The sequence below is a fragment of the Microcebus murinus genome, chromosome 6, assembly GCF_040939455.1.
Source record: "Microcebus murinus isolate Inina chromosome 6, M.murinus_Inina_mat1.0, whole genome shotgun sequence".
Taxonomy (NCBI): domain Eukaryota; kingdom Metazoa; phylum Chordata; class Mammalia; order Primates; family Cheirogaleidae; genus Microcebus; species Microcebus murinus.
Window position 1 is genome coordinate 83,152,331 of NC_134109.1, and position 16,156 is coordinate 83,168,486.

Consider the following 16,156-nt stretch of genomic DNA (forward strand, 5'->3'; position numbering starts at 1 on the left):
TTTTAAGACTCCTGAATCACCCTGGGAGGTGGGGAGGAAAGACTATGTATTTTTAAAAGCTCCCCAGGTGATTATGAACATCAGCTACATTGGATAGTTATAGAAGATAGAATTGTCTCTAGGTGGGCGTGGTGGCTCACGCCTGTGATCCTAGCACTCTGGGAGATCGAGGTGGGAGGATCATTTGAGCTCAGGAGTTCGAGACCAGCCTGAGCAAGAGCCAGACCCTGTCTCTACTAAAAATACAAAGAAATTAATTGGCCAACTAAAAATATATAGAAAAAATTAGTCGGGCTTGGTGGTGAGTACCTGTAGTCCCAGCTACTTGGGTGGCTGAGGCAGTAGGATCACTTGAGCCCAGGAATTTGAGGTTGCTGTAAGCTATGGCACTCTAGCCAGGGCAACAGAGTGAGACTCTGTCTCCAAAAAAAAAAAAAAAAAAAAAAAAAAGAATTATCTCTAGAAATCATCTGAGTATGAGATATAATTAAGAAAAATGTTTCTGGGTGTGGAGGAAAAGGCGACAGAAATGACAAGGGTAACCTTTGGAATAAATGGTCATAGTTGGGCTGATTGGCCAAGATCAGGCCATAATGAAAGTAGAACAAGCATAGCTGAGCCATTTTCAAGATTTCTCCAAATGAAAATAGAAGCAGAGCAACTGAGCTGGTAACAGCTGCCAAAATTAATTTGGAGAAGCCATGTGGATAGGAAAAGCATTAAAAGAACTTCAGAAAGAGCTGGTAGAAAAATAAAGATGAAATTTTAGGTATTAGAGAAAGAAAGATTAGAGGAAGATAAAGTAGCTGGGGATGAGCAAGAAGTATTATAGGGCCAGGCGTGATGGCTCACGCCTGTAATCCTAGCACTTTGGGAGGCCGAGGCAGTTGGATTGCTTGAGGTCAGGAGTTTGAAACCAGCCTGAGCAAGAGCAAGACCCCGTCTCTACTATAAATGGAAAGAAATTAATTGGCCAAATAATATATATAGAAAAAATGAGCCGGGCATGGTGGCACATGCCTGTAGTCTCAGCTTCTCGGGAGGCTGAGGCAGTAGGATCGCTGAGCCCCGGAGATTGAGGTTGCTGTGAGCCAGGCTGATGCCACGGCACTCACTCTAGCCTGGGCAACAAAGTGAGACTCTGTCTCAAAAAAAAAAAAAAAAAAAGTATTATAGGAAAATATCAGGAGAAGAGAATTCTTGCTGAGAAAAAGACACAAAGAACATATACCTCAGAAAAGAAAAGAGAAGAGGTCTTAGAAAGGACAGTAAACACATTTTAAGAGATTAATAGCGAAAGGGCCAAAGAAAGCAAGGATAATTGGCCTGTTATGGATGGACTCCAAAGGCCAGAGAAACAAGTAGAAAGGAAGGGGTAAAATAAAGCCTAAGGCAGTGAATGTAATTGAGGAAACAAGGGGAAACAGATGAAGGAGTTCAAAAGAAATCTTGAAGGATAGTTAAAATTGTACAAATATGGGTAAAGTATAATGTAGAGTTTGTAGTACAAGAGTGTGGGACATAAAAGTCTAGATTGTCATTCAACAAACATTTATGCAGTGTTTGAGGTGTCAGGCAGTATGCTGGACATCAGACACACAGGGATGAATGACACAGTTCCTGTTGTCATGGAATTCTCATTTCTGATAAATGTGGAAGACAGAAAAGAAACAAGATTCCATCTCAGGAGGGAGGTGGAAAAAAAAAAAAGAAAGGATAGAAACGAGGTGACATTTTTATGGGAAATAGGACTACATGTGATTAAAAAGTTTTGTTTTTTTTAGGACCAAGTATGAGGCTCTTCCTAGTAGACTCTGGAGTCAGGCATGGCATTTTGAGCATTGTGGAATTTTTAAGGATATATTGAGATCTGAGTAGGAGTCTGTCTGACCATACATGAAAATTAGGCAAGGCTGTGTTTGTGATTGTGTTTGTCTACCTACCTATGTATCTGTCTCTCTGTTAACATCTATACATACCTATCTCTCATCTCAAAAGAAATTTTTATTTTTTTATTTTTTTATTTTTTTTTTTTTTGAGACAGAGTCTCGCTTTGTTGTCCAGGCTAGAGTGAGTGCCGTGGCGTCAGCCTAGCTCACAGCAACCTCAAACTCCTGGGCTTGAGTGATCCTTCTGCCTCAGCCTCCTGAGTAGCTGGGACTACAGGCATGCGCCACCATGCCCGGCTAATTTTTTATATATATATATATCAGTTGGCCAATTAATTTCTTTCTATTTATAGTAGAGATGGGGTCTCGCTCTTGCTCAGGCTGGTTTTGAACTCCTGACCTTGAGCAATCCGCCAGCCTCGCCAGCCTCGGCCTCCCAAGAGCTAGGATTACAGGCGTGAGCCACAGCGCCCGGCCTCAAAAGAAATTTGAAAGAGAAAATAGTTATTTGATATCTCTCTTGGATATTGCAAATAAAGGGATCTTGGGAAAAATTTGAAAGTAACCAAAAAATGACCTATGGAGGCAGACAATGAGAGTCATTTTATAAAATAAGTTTTAAATAGTATTTCTTAAGAGTTTATGTGCTGTTACCTTCTGGAATATATTTAGAAAAAAAGTGAAAGTATTCCTATAGCACTGCCAGTTCAACAGAGTGTATATGGCAAAATGAAGATAATCTTTTTTCCAATCATGCCGTAGTAAGAATTGAAATTAATTTCTCAACAGCAAGGAAGTTTGGGCACAGTCATTTGGAAGATAAGTAAATTCCTGTTGGAACTTGAGGAAATTAAAACTATGAGGAGGACTAATTAGAAGTTAAGCTTCCTTTTGAAGGTTACAGGAAGGTGGGGATTCTAAAAGAAATGAAGGCTCTCATAGGAAGGGTTAAAGCCAAAAGAATTAAAGAACTAAACATACCTAGCTGTGTGCAGAAATGATTAATGAAAAAGAAGTGATAAAAGGAAGCAAAAAACCCAACAAGATTGAAGAAATTGGAAGAAATATTAAAAATAAAAAACCAGGCTGAGAGCGGCGGCTCACGCCTGTAATCCTAGCACTCTGGGAAGCGGGTGGATCGCTCAAGGTCAGTAGTTCCAAACCAGCCTGAGGGAGACCCCTCCTCTACTGAAAACAGAAAGAAACTAATTGACCAACTAAAAATATATCTGCAAAAAATTAGCTGGGCATGGTGGCGCATGCCTGTAGTCCCAGCTTCTTGGGAGGCTGAGGCAGTAGGATCGGTTGAGCCCAGGAGATTGAGGTTGCTGTGAGCTAGGCTGACGCCATGGTACTCACTCTAGCCTGAGCAACAAAGAGAGACTCTGTCTCAAAATAAAATAAAATAAAATAATAAAATAATAAAAAATAAAAAAATAAAAATAAAAACATAGCCTGTAATCCTAGCACTCTGGGAGGCCGAGGCTGGCGGATTGCTCAAGGTCAGGCAGGAGATTGAAACCAGCCTGAGCAAGAGCGAGACCCCATGTTAGGGACCGACCTTCCACAGCCCCACCAGACAGAAAAGCAGAGACATCAAGGATGCAATCACACAAGAGGAGGTTTATTTTCTGGCTAGCCAGGGTCCAAGCCCCAGAGCACCAACGCAGTGGCCACTCTCACAGGCAAGGACCCCGACCGGAACAACGGCATGCCTTTTATCCCCATGGTGCACGAGCTGCGCACAAGCTGACTACGCATGGATCATGCGTTGACCTTTAAAATGATTGGTTGCCCACTATTGCCTTTTGAAATAATTGGCGGGTTGGTTGCCCTCTATTGCCTGATGGGCCAGTTGCCTGTGCTTCAATGACCTCATCCCATAATTCCCCTTACAGCGGTGTAGCAAGCAAGCAGTGAACAGAAGCAAAGGTTTGCGGTTAGCTCATTGCCCCACCCAAGTAAATTCCCGACAGTTGGAAGAATTCCTCTGCCCTTCCTCTATCCTACAAATTCCTCTGCCCTACACCCGTCTCTACTATAAATAGAAAGAAATTAATTGGCCAACTAATATATATAGAAAAAATTAGCCGGGCATGGTGGTACATGCCTGTAGTCCCAGCTACTCGTGAGGCTAAGGCAGGAGGATAGCTTGAGCCCAGGAGTTTAAGGTTGCTGTGAGCTAGGCTGATGCCAAGGCACTCACTCTAGCCTGGGCAACAAAGCAAGACTCTTGTCTCAAAAAAAAATAAAAAATAAAAAACCAAATGGGAGAAGTCTTTATAAACAGACTGAACCTGGTAGAAAACATAAGATTAGATTTTTCAGGGAAAATACAAAGGAGAGTCATGATAGGTGAAAACACATTCAGATTTTCTTAAAAGGGCAGTGTTGAATGTTGGAAGAATTCTTTGTCAAATAGTTTTAGGAATAGATAAGAGTTATCTGTATAGATAAGAATAAGATAGATAAGAATTTTGGAAGTGGGCTATTTGTATGGAGGGAAGGGAGATCAGATGGCTGTATTATTGTAGTGTCAGAAAGATGGACAGGCTGGGTGTGGTGGCTCATGCTTGTAATCTCAACACTTTGGGAGGCCAAGGCAGGAGGGTTGCTTGAGACCAGGAGTTCAAGACCAGCCTGGGCAATGTAGTGAGATCCCGTCTCTACAAAAAAATTAAAAAATTAGCTGGGCATGGTGGTGTGTGCCAGTAGTCTTAGCTACTCGGAGGGCTGAGGCAGGAGGATCGCTTGAATCCAGGATTTTGAGCTTGCTGTGACCTAGGCTGACACCATGGCACTGTAGCTTGGGAGACAGAGTGAGACTCTGTCTCAAAAAAAAAAAAAAAAAAATTGTTGAAGAGGAAAGGGTTTAATGGCCTGGCAGCAAGGCTCTGTAAAATCATTGAGCAAATCCTTGGCACCTCTGTTCAAAGGCATGTGGAAGGTGAGATGACTAGCACAGTGAAACGAGTTTTAATAGGAAATGATAGTACTGTACACTGAATAGAAGATTTTTGTTGGAATCCTGCTGTAAAGATTGACAGGAGTAATAGAGAACATGAAAATAATAGAGGAACAGGAATAATAACAGGAATAATAAAGAACATGCCAAATGAATGGGTTAGGAAATAAATTTATTATGCTTAGACTAAGAAAACTCTTTTATTTAGAGAAGCTATGATTTTTTCTTTAATACCATGTAAAATATATTGTTCCAGAGTAGCTTTTGATATGTGAGGACTCTATATAATGAGCCATTAGCATCAATGTCTCTATTCTTTTTTTTTTTTTTTTTTTTTTTTCAGACAGAGTCTCACTTTGTTGCCCAGGCTAGAGTGAGTGCCATGGCATCAGCCTACCTCAATCTCCTGGACTCAAGCAATCGTCCTGCCTCAGCCTCCCAAGTAGCTGGAACTACAGGCATGTGCCACCATGCCCAGCTAATTTTTTTTTGTATATATATTAGTTGGCCAATTAATTTCTTTGTATTTATAGTAGAGACAGGGTCTCGCTCTTGCTCAGGTTGGTTTCGAACTCCTGACCTTGAGCAGTCTGCCCACCTCAGCCTCCCAGAGTGCTAGGATTATAGGCGTGAGATACCGTGCCCGGCCTCTATCCTTTATTAAGGAAGATTGGAGAGAAAATTAAAGTGATAAGAATAAAGCGATACTGCCCATCTAATCCTTTATTATTTTTGTAGTCTGTAGATTGAATTTTTCTTCCTCCATTAATTTTTTTTAAAGTTTATAAAGGTATAAAAGAGTCAGTCCAGGGAAGCTGAGGCTACTCATAGCCTATTATTCAAGAATAGCATCCCTCTAGCAATTTCCGAAGTAGATTTAAAATAAAGAGTACAGAGAAGGTGGGATAGATCATAAAAATGGATAAAAAACCAAAGTAATGCAAATTTATTTAAAACAAGAATAAAAAGAATGGGTATGTTCTTTGGAAGGGCAAAAAATACAAAAAGAAATTGGATCATGAAAATAAAGGAAGTGGGAAGTAAACATAGACTAATTGGAAGTTATTAGAGAATAGTTCTTTTTTTTTTTTTTTTTTTTTGAGACAGAGTCTCACTTTGTTGCCCAGGCTACAGTGAGTGCCGTGGCATCAGCCTAGCTCACAGCAACCTCAAACTCTTGGGCTCAAGCAATCCTCCTGCCTCCGCCTCCCAAGTAGCTGGGACTACAGGCATGTGCCACCATGCCCAGCTAATTTTTTCTATATATATTAGTTGGCCAATTAATTTCTTTGTATTTATAGTAGAGACGGGGTCTCGCTCTTGCTCAGGCTGTTTTCGAACTCCTGACCTGGAGCAATCCTCCCGCCTGGGCCTCCCAGAGTGCTAGGATTACAGGGGTGAGCCACTGCGCCCAGCCAAGAATAGTTCTTAAGGATCAACTGATCAAATACTATAGTTGTTGGTATCAGTTTTTTCTGCTGCCCCTATAGCTTTCCATCAGTGATCTCATTCCCATGTCTTTGATTACCATTTATATGTGAATGGCTTTCAAATCATTGCCTAAGCTCCAGACCCCTTGGTCCAACTGCCTATTTGAAGATCTCTTCTTGGGTATGTTACAAATGCCGAAAATTCAACAGGTCCAAATCTGAAAATATCATTTCTCTTCTCTTCTACTCCAAGTGTGTTTCTCTTCCTGTGTTTCCCCATTATGGAGAATTGTATTCTTAATCACCCATTCTCCCTATTTAGAAATCTAACCATCCTCCTTGATGTTTCCTTTTTTTACCTCTGTATCTAATCAGTCAGCAAGACTTTTCATTCTTCCCTTTTAATATCTTTCATATACTAATCATATATTAATATCTCTCTGTTCTTATTCTATTAATTTAGACCAGTAATTGGCAGGCTTTTAGACAATATGTAAATGAATCAGCGTACCTATTTTCTCATAAAACCTTATTTATATAGATACCAAAATTTAAATTTTATATGATCCATATGCCACAAAATCTTTTGATTTTTCATCCCAATAACTTTAAAAATGTTACAACCATCTGTAGCTTGCCATTTCCACAAAAGCAGACTCACAAGTCATGGTTTGCCAACTCCTGGTTTAGACCAACATTTTTTCTCACCTGTATTATAATATGACAACAGTCTCCTAATCTTTCCCTGTCTGGCCTCCTCTTCATGCTATGGCCAGATTGACTTCAAAATTGCAAATTGGATTTCACTACCTTGCTTTAAAGTCCTTTAAAGATTGACCATAGCCTGTGGAATGAATCCATATTCCTTGTTAAGCCCTTTCATAATATGGATCTTGCTTACCTTTTTAGCTATATTTCTCACCACTTACCCCTAATTCTCTGTTCCAGCTACTTGGAACTACTAGCAAGTTCCTAGGATGTTCAGTGTTTTTCATATCTAAGTTTTGACATATGCCTTGAATGTCTTTCCTCCTTACCTTCTCCCTACTTCCACCTGGCTAAACACTATATTTCCTGTAGGACTCATTCCAACCATCACCATCATCTCAGAAGCTTCCCCTCACTTCTCCAAGGCTGGATTTAAGTGCTTCTTTTAAGTTCTTCCATCATTTCTATAGAACCCAGTGATAGCATTTATTTTACTATATTATAATTGTCTGTTTACTTGACTGTCTCCTAAATAATAAGTTCCTTGAGTACATAGTGTTTGTCTATTGTTTTATCCCCAGTTTCCTGTATGGCACCCCCTAGAATCCTCAGCATTAAAAAACATTTTTATTTTACATTTTAAAAATTGAGACAATTCATATGCCATAAAATTCACCCCTTTACAGTGTAGAATTTAGTGGTTTTTGGTATATTTCACAGTATTGTGCAACCATCACCAGTCTCTAATTCCAGAACATTTCTATATTCCAGAAAGAAAAAGAAACCCTATGCCCAGTAAGAAGTTACTCCTCATTCCTTTCTTCCTCCCAGCCCCTAGAAACCACCAATCTCTACAGATTTGCCTATTCTGTACATTTCATATATTAATAAATAGAATCACATACTATTTGTCCTTTTGAGACTGGCTTGTTTCGTTTGAAAATATATAATATTTTCAAAGTTCATCCATGTTGTACTATGTACTAGTATATCATTCCTTTTTTGTCACTGAATATCAGCATTATATTTTAAACTTCATTCTTCAAAGCTCCCAGATCTCTAGGGGAAAAGAAAAGAGTCCCCTAGACTCTTGTTCCTGTTTAACTAGAACAGTTCTGCTTTCATCTGTTATTTGTTTATGGATAAGATTTCTTCTTAAATTTGAAAGTCACTGGCTGTCAGATTGAAGAATAGATCTACCTGAGGCTAAAGAATCCACCATAGTCTTTTTACTCCATCCTTTCCCATTCTTCTTTCCCTTCTATGGTGTGTTTCAGTCAAATATGATAGTACTTTGGTGGAGTCTTCATGAATATCTCATGCATTCTTGCTGCTATACCTTTTCTTATGTCATCTCCTCTATCTGAAATGCCCTTTTCCTACCTGTATAAAGTTTTAGTATCCTTCAATGCCTAATTCAGATATAATCCCTTCCATGAAGTTGTCCCCGATCTATGAATTCCTATAGTAATTATACTGCTTTAGATGGTACCTTTAAACATTTTCTTAATTGTTTTAATTGTGAATTGTTTGTTTCTTAATTGTTTTGTACTTTCCCATTAGTATCTTGGCACTAGGATGGTGGGGGGAGGTGGATGGGTGTAACTATAAAGGATAGCATGAGGGAGATTTTTGTGATGATAGAATAGTTCTGTATCTTGATTGTGATGGTGGTTATAGGAATCTATACATAATGATAAAATGTCAGTTTTCTGGTTTTGATGTTGTACTATAGTTATGTAAGATGTACCCATTAGGAGAAATTGTGTGAAGGGTACATGGGACCACTTTGCAATTCCCTATAATTATTACAAAATAAAGTTTTAAAATGTTCTTTAGAGAGTGAGGTGGTATTTATCATAATCGTTTTGCCACTCATGGTACTGCTTCTGATCAATAAGAATGTGTCTGTGCCTTTCAAAGTAAAATTACCTTGAGGTAAGCTAGAGAACCCATTTGTAGTGATATTTTATTAATAGTTAACATTTTATAATTAGGTGAAATTTGTCTAAAGCAAGAACTAAGATACAGTGATTCTTTGTGTATGATGTTCTGGCTTATCCAAGGCCTTGTTTTAATTTTTAAATTGAGTGATGAGCTTCAATTTCAGTTATGTTTTGGTACACTTTTGCGTTCTTTGTGTTCTTGTATACAGTCTTCTAGAGGACAGTGACCACATCTTTGAGTTTTAGAAAAAAAATCATTATGTGATGTTCAACTCAAACTTTTGAAAGTTATTACACTGTATATCAGTAAAAGGAATATTGTGCAAATTTAAAATAAACATTACAAAATCAGAATTTACATCTGATTTTTTTTTTGGAAAGAGCTGGGGTATAAATAATCAGAGTTTTTTATTGTTTTTATGATGAAGCTCAAAGTGAGTAACATGAGCAAAACTACATTTTCTTTAGTAAAATGAAAACTTAATTTTCTTTTTCAGGTTAAACTACAGAACAATATATCATATCAGATGGCAGACATACATCATTTAAAGGGTAAGAAACTTAATTATAGATGAAAGATAAACAAAGGTCGTTAAATGTCTAACATCCTGGAGAATTAAGAAATAGTAAATTAGCTTAATGAAATAAAATTATCTGAACAAAGATCCTCTGATGGAAAAACATTTATCTTTTTGTCTTTACATATAATAAAAATTATTTAGTATTGCTTTATATGTAATAAATGCAAGTTAAAATTTGAGGTCTGTATCTTAATCTTGTGCTATAGAAAGATTCCGTGCAATAAAATTTTCTTAAAAGAATCCTCAAAGAGGCCGGGCGAGGTGGCTCATGCCTGTAATCCTAGCACTCTGGGAGGCCGAGGCAGGCGGATTGCTCTGAGGTCAGGAGTTCGAAACCAGCCTGAGCAAGAGCGAGACCCCGTCTCTACTATAAATGGAAAGAAATTAATTGGCCAACTAATATATATAGAAAAAATTAGGCAGGCATGCTGGCCCATGCCTGTAGTCCCAGCTACTTGGGAGGCTGAGGCAGCAGGATCGCTTGAGCCCAGGAGTTTGAGGTTGCTGTGAGCTAGGCTGACGCCATGGCACTCACTCTAGCCTGGGCAACAAAGCCAGACTCTGTCTCAAAACAAAACAAAACAAAAAAACAAAACAAACAAACAAACAAACAAAAATAATCCTCAAAGAAAATTGAGCTGTAGCTTCAGAGGCCATCAAATTTCTAAGGAAAAAGTGAGACATGTTCCATCTATACTGTGTCCAGTGTGCTAAAATAATCCATTCAGGTCTAGGTATGCTTTGGACAGGTCCTGTAAACATAATGTTTTAGATACCTTGGGAACTAGAAGAAATCTGGAAGATAGATAAATATATAATAAATAAATAACATATAAAAGTATACACACACAGTTTTACTTGGATGAAGTGTTAGGAGGTGACTACAGCTTTTATGGAAAAAAATAGCTCTATACTATGCATTGCTGGCCTTTGGAGTTTAGGGTCTGAGAATCAACCTTCCTCTCCCTCATACCCTTTAGTTATAATACTCTATACTTTAAAACTTTATGGGCCGGGCGCGGTGGCTCACGCCTGTAATCCTAGCTCTCTGGGAGGCCGAGGCGGGCGGATTGCTCGAGGTCAGGAGTTCAAAACCAGCCTGAGCAAGAGCGAGACCCCGTCTCTACTATAAATAGAAAGAAACTAATTGGCCAACTAATATATATAGAAAAAATTAGCCGGGCATGGTGGCACATGCCTGTAGTCCCAGCTACTTGGGAGGCTGAGACAGAAGGATCGCTTGAGCCCAGGAGTTTGAGGTTGCTGTGAGCTAGGCTGACGCCACGGCACTCACTCTAGCCTGAGCAACAAAGCGAGACTCTGTCTCAAAAAAAAAAAAAAAAAAAAAAAAAAAAAAAAAAAAAAAACTTTATGTACATTGGCTATAAATTTATGTGGGTAATACATGTTCTGTACTTTTGTTAATATCCCCCATATTCTGTTATCATTTTGAGCTTCTCTAGTTAGAAGTAGATAATCTATTTTTGCCATTGACTTAAAATAGCCAACCTTAGCTTGCTTTGTAATGTAGTGAAGTTTTACTCTACCTAGCTAAAACATTCGGAATTATTTGAGTGTTGTAACCCTAAAATAAAAGTTGTTATTAATTTTTTACTATCTGTGACTTAAAAAAACTTAGACTTTCTTTAGAAATGCTTTCTAGGTGGTCACAGTGGTTTTTGTTGCCTTTGTGTCCATGTTTCACTCTTCTTGACGTACAGGAATATGTTAGGATGACACAGAAGATGCCACAGTCAGTGCTGCATCCAGCTTGCAGTATTTACAAATGATTCCACTTGTCATCAAAGTATATTTATTATTAAATAGTAATACATCAGTTGAATAAGCAGTCTATAGCTTCTTTTAATATATGTCAATGAAAATGACAAAGAATATTACTGAGTAAAAATCTTTATTGTACTGTATATGTTGAAATGATATTCTTCAGCAGAGAAAAAGGCTTTGATTTGTGTATATATAGCTGTACAACACTTAGTTTTAGTGCACTTAGTGAAGCTTGGGCTCTTAAGATTGAATTTCTTTAATGTGACTTTTGCACCTTGGGAACAATTTCTACTGAAACAGACTTCTTGACAATTTAACTGTAAAATTCAGATTTGACTGTTTTCTTTGAAATGTACCTGATGTGATAAAATTAATAGATATTTATGGTGGTTAATATTTTCTTAGAAATAAAAGGAATGAGAGTTGTGTTTTTTTAGTCCCTGAGATAATAAATTAACGTTCTACTAAGATTTATTTTGAAAAGCTCACATTCTTTTTATGTCTGTTACTGAAAGAAAATTTGAAGTCAAAATTTCCTAGAAGTAAATCATTTTTTGCTTTAAAAGTTGGCCCTAGGCAACCCCTTTCTTACGTCTTATCTTTTGAAGTTAAATTGAGGGAGTACAGCCATACCTTTCTGTAACATACCTCTGGTGTTACTTTCAGAGATGGAGCATCCTGTACAATCAACCTGACTCATGTTAAGTTACTGTGAGAATTCTGCTATGGTGACCTGGAGCAGCCACACTAGGCACAGAGTATTTCTGGGTTCATATAAAGAAAACACATGCCAATCAGTTGAAAGTAAAATTGCAATATAGGAAAATTTTGTCTTTATTTTGCTTTGTGGTCTACTTACTTTTCCCCTTGCAAGTGTTTGTTTTGATCCACTGAAAGTATCATTATTACTTGCCTGCTTTATAATCCCTTCCCTGTATTCAAACAGGAAAGAATCTGACATTTTACCTGAACTAAACTCATTCATACTGATGTTTTACTTTTCTTTGGCAATTATATTTTAAGTCCTTTATCTTAAATTATAAATGAAAAATTTATTCCCTGATAAAGGAATTTCAAATATCAGTGAGAACCTTTGTGTGGAGGCAGAGAAGCCATCCTAAATCTTGAAATCATACTAAGCCTCAGGTTAATTCTGAAGCCACTTCACGTATTTTACAGTGTAGGAAAAAGAAGCCTGTATCAGAAGGGATTATACTTTTTCTCTTCCCTTTTCCTGATAAGAATGAGCCCTAGAAATCACTGATTGGAGTCTATTCCAATTGCTGATTATTTATTTATTTCTATCAGTGTATATATTGCAGTAGCTTTCAGTTCTAGAACCTATCTAGGAACAGATTTACTGAACTGGCTAATTCCATCCCTTAGCTCCAAGGATTCTTGTCATTGCTTCCTGCTGGGCTCTCATTGTCTCTATGGAATCAGCATTCATAGCTGAGGCCAGGGTTTCTGCTACCTATAGCCTGTTATATCTTAGGAGATAGGGACAGGGATCAGATAATTAAGATAACTGTGTTGTTTATGGCTACATGGCCACAGATTCATCACTTTTGTCTGAAGTGGGGGTGATGGTAAATCAACCGTGTTCTCATATTGGAGAATTAATAGAATGAAAGAGAAATTTAAAATCTGGTTTGAATATATAAATATAATTATTAACTACAAACATTTTATATGAATTACTGCATTTTCAAACCCGATTATTATATTATATAATAGCCATTATTATGCATATTGTTAAACTTTATTTATATGCCTCAGCAGATGTTCATGTGACTTAAATTTTTGTTATAATTCCACAGTAAAATTTAGAAAGTAGAGAAAAAAAGAATTTGCTCAAAATCCTACCATTAGACATAATCACTGATAGCGCTTTGATATATTTTTATTCTAGTTTTTTTTAACATGTATATACTTATATTATAAGTATGTGTTTATATCTGCTTTTGGAAAATATATATCCCCAGTCTGGCATGGTGGCTCATGCCTGTAATCTCAGTAGGAGGCCAAGGTGGGCCTCTAAAAAAACAAAAAATAAAAACATATATCCCAATCATCTTTGGAGTGCCTTTAGAATAAGACTAATTCTATAAGCCTTCCATGAAAAATAGATGCTATATTTTAATTGCAGTATTGGTACATTTGGTTTGATATTATATTTTAATCTTAATAGCTGTTGCTTGTACTGTATAGACCCCCATTCCCATTTATAAAAATTAGAACTTCTTTAATGTAACTTTTACTTAACTGCTAAGGCTGTCAGCTAATTTTTTTTTCCCTTTTCTTTTGAGACAGGATCTCACTTTCTTGCTCAGACTAGAGTGTAGTGGTGTAATCCTAGCTCACTGCAACCTTGAACTCCTAGGCTTAAGCGATCCTCATGCCTCAGCCTCCTGAGTATCTAGGGCTACAGCCCTGCATCGCCACTCCTGGCTAGTTATTTTTTATTTGTAGAGATGGGGTCGTGCTATATTGCCCAGGCTGGTCTTAAACTCCTCGCCTCAAGGGATCCTCCCTCCTTGGTGTCTTGGAGTGCTGGGATTATAAGCGTGAGCCACTGTGCCAAGCCCCTGTTGGCTAATTTTTAAATCATCTATTTGAGAAATTGACATTTACTCTTTTCTGCCTGTAATTTCTTTCATCTGTAGTCTCAGATGATGAGAGAATAAAATCTAGAAAATGTGTGACCAGTGATTAATGAATTAAATGTTTACAAAAGAACATCTAGCCCAGGTTTTAATTTACTATCCAGCTTAGAATTTTACATTATTCATCTCCACTAAAAACTTTCAACCCTAGTCTAGAAATCATGAGATTTCAAAATGGAATTTTGGGATATGTGGAGCTAGCTAGCATCAGAAGCAGAACTAGAAGTGAGATCTAAAGTGATTGGCACCTACCTTGGTAGCCAAATAGGATTTAAAATGAAAAGGAAACCTTGAATTTTGTACCCATAACGAGCATATCTAAAAAGTATAATTTTTTCCTACTGCTATAAAGTAGAAAGATTTAAAGAGATAGGTAGTTTTTTTGTACCATTCCCAGAGCTTATGTGTGTCTACACAATGTGGAAAGATTTGTAATTTAAAAAATATTTCAGATTGATATGAAAGCCACTGAGGCTGTATTGTTTTAAAAATAAATTTTATTGACCATGAATGTGTTATAAAAGGCAATTAAATGTGGTTAATTGTACAATTTAATTTACTTAGAGTGTGAGAAGAAAATTGGGAAGTGTGTATAATTAAAAAGACATCCCATAGCTTCTCTATAGGAATCATTACAATGAGTAAACTTGATACTTTGGTTCTTACCTTGTGTGGATAGAGCAACTTGCTGAGCTTCGTCAGGAGTTTCTTCGACAAGAAGACCAGCTTCAGGACTATAGGAAGAACAATACTTACCTTGTGAAGAGATTAGAATATGAAAGGTAAGATGCTACATGCAACAAAAATTTATGAATCTAAAATATTTGTCCAGCTTTTGGACCTAATTTCATTTCTACCTTTCTGACTTTTGTTTTTCTTCTCTTCTTTCATTTTCTTAGGTCTTTTAATTTCCTTTATCTTTCTATGGCTCTTTGAAATCCATATTCTTTTATTTTGATATGGTAAACACTATGAAAATAACTCTTACAGGGCATGTTGAGTTTGTCTTATGTTGTAGGGTTCATCATAAGACAGAAAATCTTACAAGCTCTGAGTTTTATTGAATTAGATGTGGCAAAGACTGAAAGAAGATTCTGTGATTCTTTTTGAAGGGGCATCCAGAAGATGAAGCCAGCACTGGGAGATGTTCCCAGAATAGCTGGGGGACTGAGTGAATAGCTACTTCTTCTGCTCTGCACTTCAGCTTTTGCTCACATCTCTATCCCACCTCGTAGGGCCCTTTATAGCAATCACTCTTTAAAAGTTTTTATTACATTTTTAATCAATTTTACTGTAAAAGGTAATTTTTAGAGCTGCACACCAAAAATTAGGATTTGCCATATTTTAAAGCATTGTTTATCCATTTCTTACTTCTTACTAGTATAGTTTATCAGTATGTATTTACTAACATATATGTATTTTAACAATATTCAGTACTTTTCTATGTATCTGTACAAGTAAAGATTTAATTAATTTAGATATAATATATTATTCTAGTATATTAATGTACCAAAATTTCTTTAGTCTCCCCCAATTGTGGGACCACTGTAGGAGTTTTTCTTCTTCTTTTTTTTTTTTTTTTTACTATTAAGACTATTATAGCTATAAAAATTTTTATGTAAAAAAAAATTTATTTTCCCCTTTATGTTATTTCATTAGTGTTTATTTCAAATGTAGAATTCCTCAGAAAGAATGTTTTACCAATTTTGTTGCTCTTACAGCATAGATAAAATAGTGCTTTCTAAAATGATTGTACTAATTTATAATGTAGATGTTACCCCATAGCCAAGCCAACTTTGGTTATAATTCTAATTTAATTTTGCTAATATAGGAATAAGGTACTACCGTATATACATATAAGAAAAGTTCGATTTGCATTTTATAATGGTGAAATTTAACATTTTCTATGTATTTATCAACGGAATGTTTCTTCTTGCATGAATGATCTATTTGTATCCTTTGACTACTTGCCCAGCAGAAAGTCACTATTGTGTTTTGCTCCTATTCATTTTCTCACTCTATCTTCTGTATTAGTTTCTTCTATTCCTATTATTCTCTGGTTCAGCCTTTTATTACAGTGTTTAATTAACTCCCATAATTCTAACTTTTCTCATCTATCACTATAAATTGGTCTCATGGTTTTCTATAGTGTTTTTCTCTTCTGTAATTGGAGTTGGTTTTGACGA

At 36.8% G+C, this 16,156-nt stretch overlaps 1 protein-coding gene across 3 annotated transcripts in view; it reads left to right on the plus strand.

The window, feature by feature from the left end:
• Window positions 1-16,156, plus strand: part of GOLM2 (golgi membrane protein 2) — a 124,942-nt gene that overhangs the window by 42,007 nt on the left and 66,779 nt on the right. For all 3 annotated transcript variants that reach the window (XM_012766681.2, XM_012766680.2, XM_012766682.2), the window contains exons 2-3: window positions 9,436-9,490; window positions 14,650-14,752. In XM_012766681.2, coding sequence (XP_012622135.1) covers window positions 9,436-9,490; window positions 14,650-14,752 — 158 coding nt within the window. The remainder of the gene's footprint in view (window positions 1-9,435; window positions 9,491-14,649; window positions 14,753-16,156) is intronic.